At 55.3% G+C, this 1,928-nt stretch overlaps 1 protein-coding gene across 1 annotated transcript; it reads right to left on the bottom strand.

Moving 5' to 3' along the window:
- Positions 1-272: 272 nt before the first annotated feature.
- LOC111934345 (C-C motif chemokine 17-like) lies at positions 273-1,578 on the bottom strand. The gene is made up of 3 exons (XM_023934385.2): positions 1,454-1,578; positions 950-1,061; positions 273-598 (listed from the first exon to the last, which is right to left on the bottom strand). Exons 1-3 carry the CDS (start codon positions 1,518-1,520, stop codon positions 493-495), a joined length of 285 nt encoding a protein of 94 aa, XP_023790153.2. The 5' UTR covers positions 1,521-1,578; the 3' UTR covers positions 273-492.
- Between the last annotated feature and the right edge of the window lie 350 nt (positions 1,579-1,928).

Raw genomic sequence — 1,928 nt, 5'->3', positions numbered from 1 at the left:
CTCAGAGACACCACAGGCTGGGCACACGTGGTGGGCAGGCTGTGCTCCTTCAGGGAGCACAAATGGCACAGGCTGAAACCTCTAAGCCTGAATCTGATGGCAGTTTTGCATCTAAAAACCCTCAGAGGAGCCTTCAGCCCCTTTTGGTGCCATCCATCCCCCTCCCCTCCCGCCCTAGTGAGACCCAGTGGGAAGAGCCACCATCCCAGCCCCAGTTGCTGGCAGCAGCGAAGTTGTGGGGCTGGGAGAAGAAAGGACACCACTCTCTGATATCACACGAAGTAAACTTTATTTTGTGGCTGTGATCAGCAGGCAGGTGCTGGCAGGGCCAGCAGCATTCCAGGATGTGGTGCTGGGCTGTGGATGCAGCACAGGGCTCTGGGAGCCCTCTCCCAGCAGCTGGAACATCCATAGCCCCTTCTGAGAGGGTGACTGTAAACCTTCCTTCCCACCAGGATGTTGGGTAGCCTGAACCAGGGCACCCACTCCACATCACGGGGCATTAAGTCCTTGCTTTTTTTTAAGCATTCTAACTGCTCTCTTCACCCAGTTATCCTCTGGGTTTGCACAGACCTTGGCTCCTTTCTTGGTCTCAAACCTGCCAGGTTAAAGGTGAAGCTTTGTGAGGAATGACAGCTGTGATTTCACACCATCTTCCCACCCCAGCAATCTTTCTCCTTTCCCTTTGTCCCTGTGTGCTGCCCCTGGGCCCTTGGTGTCCTACAAGCAGCTGATCCTGCAGCCCAGCAGCTGCAGAGCCCGTGCAGAGCCCTCAGGAGCTGCCATGGCCTTGCAGAAGTGCCCAGACAGTCACATCCTCCCTCTTCATGCTGGAAGATCATGGAGATTACACAAACATGTCCCTGGCCTGTCCCCAAATGGAACAGGAGAACTCAACCCATGGCAGCCCAGGAGACAGCACAGCAGTAGGGAAGTTGCCAGGACTTACACAACTGCTGGGAGAAAACATTCCCTGGGAGTTGAGTAGAAGCCCACGAGGTTGTCCAGCCGGAGAGGGCCCTTTAGGTGGTCCAAGCAGCACTCAGCTGGAGTGTAAGGGGCTGGAGGAAACAAGGAGGGACGGTGAATGCTGGCTCTGGAAGGCAGCCTGTCTTCAGGACCTTCCCCCATCACAAGGCTGATGACCACAACATCCCCCAAGCTCTGAAAATGCTGCCGTGACGAGCCCCAGGTGCCCTCCTCCTTCCTTCCCGGGGCAGAAGGATGCTCCAGGTTATCACCCAGCCCTGCAGCAGCTCTGCCAAAGCCACCCAGCCCCAGGAGCAGTCTCCATCCTTCCCTGCACCCCAGGATGTGCTGCTCTGCCCTGGCCAGGGGTTGCTCCTCCTTCCAGCAGCACCATCCCTGCTCCACACTGGGGTTTCCTTCCTCACCACCCCAACAGGACAGCCCCAAGTCCCAGCCAGCAGCAGTGGCCCATGAGGTGCTTTACCTGCATCAGAGCATGGAGAGAGGGTGAGGAGCACCACGAGCAGCAGGACTGTCCTTGCAGTGAGCATGGTGGCTCTGGGAGGGCTGTTCCTTGCAGGATGCTGCTCTACCTCTTTGGCCGAGCTCAGCTCTGAGCTCAGGCAAGAAGCTCCTGCAATTTATCCTCTCTAGTCCTCCCCAGTTATGCCTCTTCCAAAGAATTTGAACCAAATTCAAGGAAAAGCTACTGCTTCATTACCCATGGGGATTTCCAGGTCATATGGGATCATCAGGATTACAGACAGACAGACAATACCTGGAAAGACTGAATAAATTGTGTCAGCTTCTGTGTTCACCCACACAGGGAAAGTTATAAGGGAAGTGAAATCTTCCTCTCTGCAGATGTAAGCTCAAGAGCTCCTGGGCTTTCAGAGAGGGGATTCATAGCCATAGGAAAGGCAAAGTTTGGTGTTCCATGCAAGGTCACTCAGCCCAGA

The sequence above is a fragment of the Cyanistes caeruleus genome, chromosome 12, assembly GCF_971803275.1.
Source record: "Cyanistes caeruleus chromosome 12, bCyaCae1.hap1.1, whole genome shotgun sequence".
NCBI classification, from domain to species: Eukaryota; Metazoa; Chordata; class Aves; order Passeriformes; family Paridae; genus Cyanistes; species Cyanistes caeruleus.
The sequence above is the reverse complement of the archived record's forward strand: the minus strand, read 5'-3'. Positions and strand labels throughout refer to the sequence as shown.

Excerpts from the sequence above, each read along its gene's own strand:
- LOC111934345 (XM_023934385.2), bottom strand. The coding sequence starts at position 1,520 with ATGCTCACTGCAAGGACAGTCCTGCTGCTCGTGGTGCTCCTCACCCTC. Across the intron at positions 1,062-1,453 it reads CTCTCCATGCTCTGATGCAG|CCCCTTACACTCCAGCTGAG; the intron begins GTAAAGCACCTC and ends TGTTTCCTCCAG. Across the intron at positions 599-949 it reads TGTTTTCTCCCAGCAGTTGT|GTTTGAGACCAAGAAAGGAG; the intron begins GTAAGTCCTGGC and ends TTAACCTGGCAG.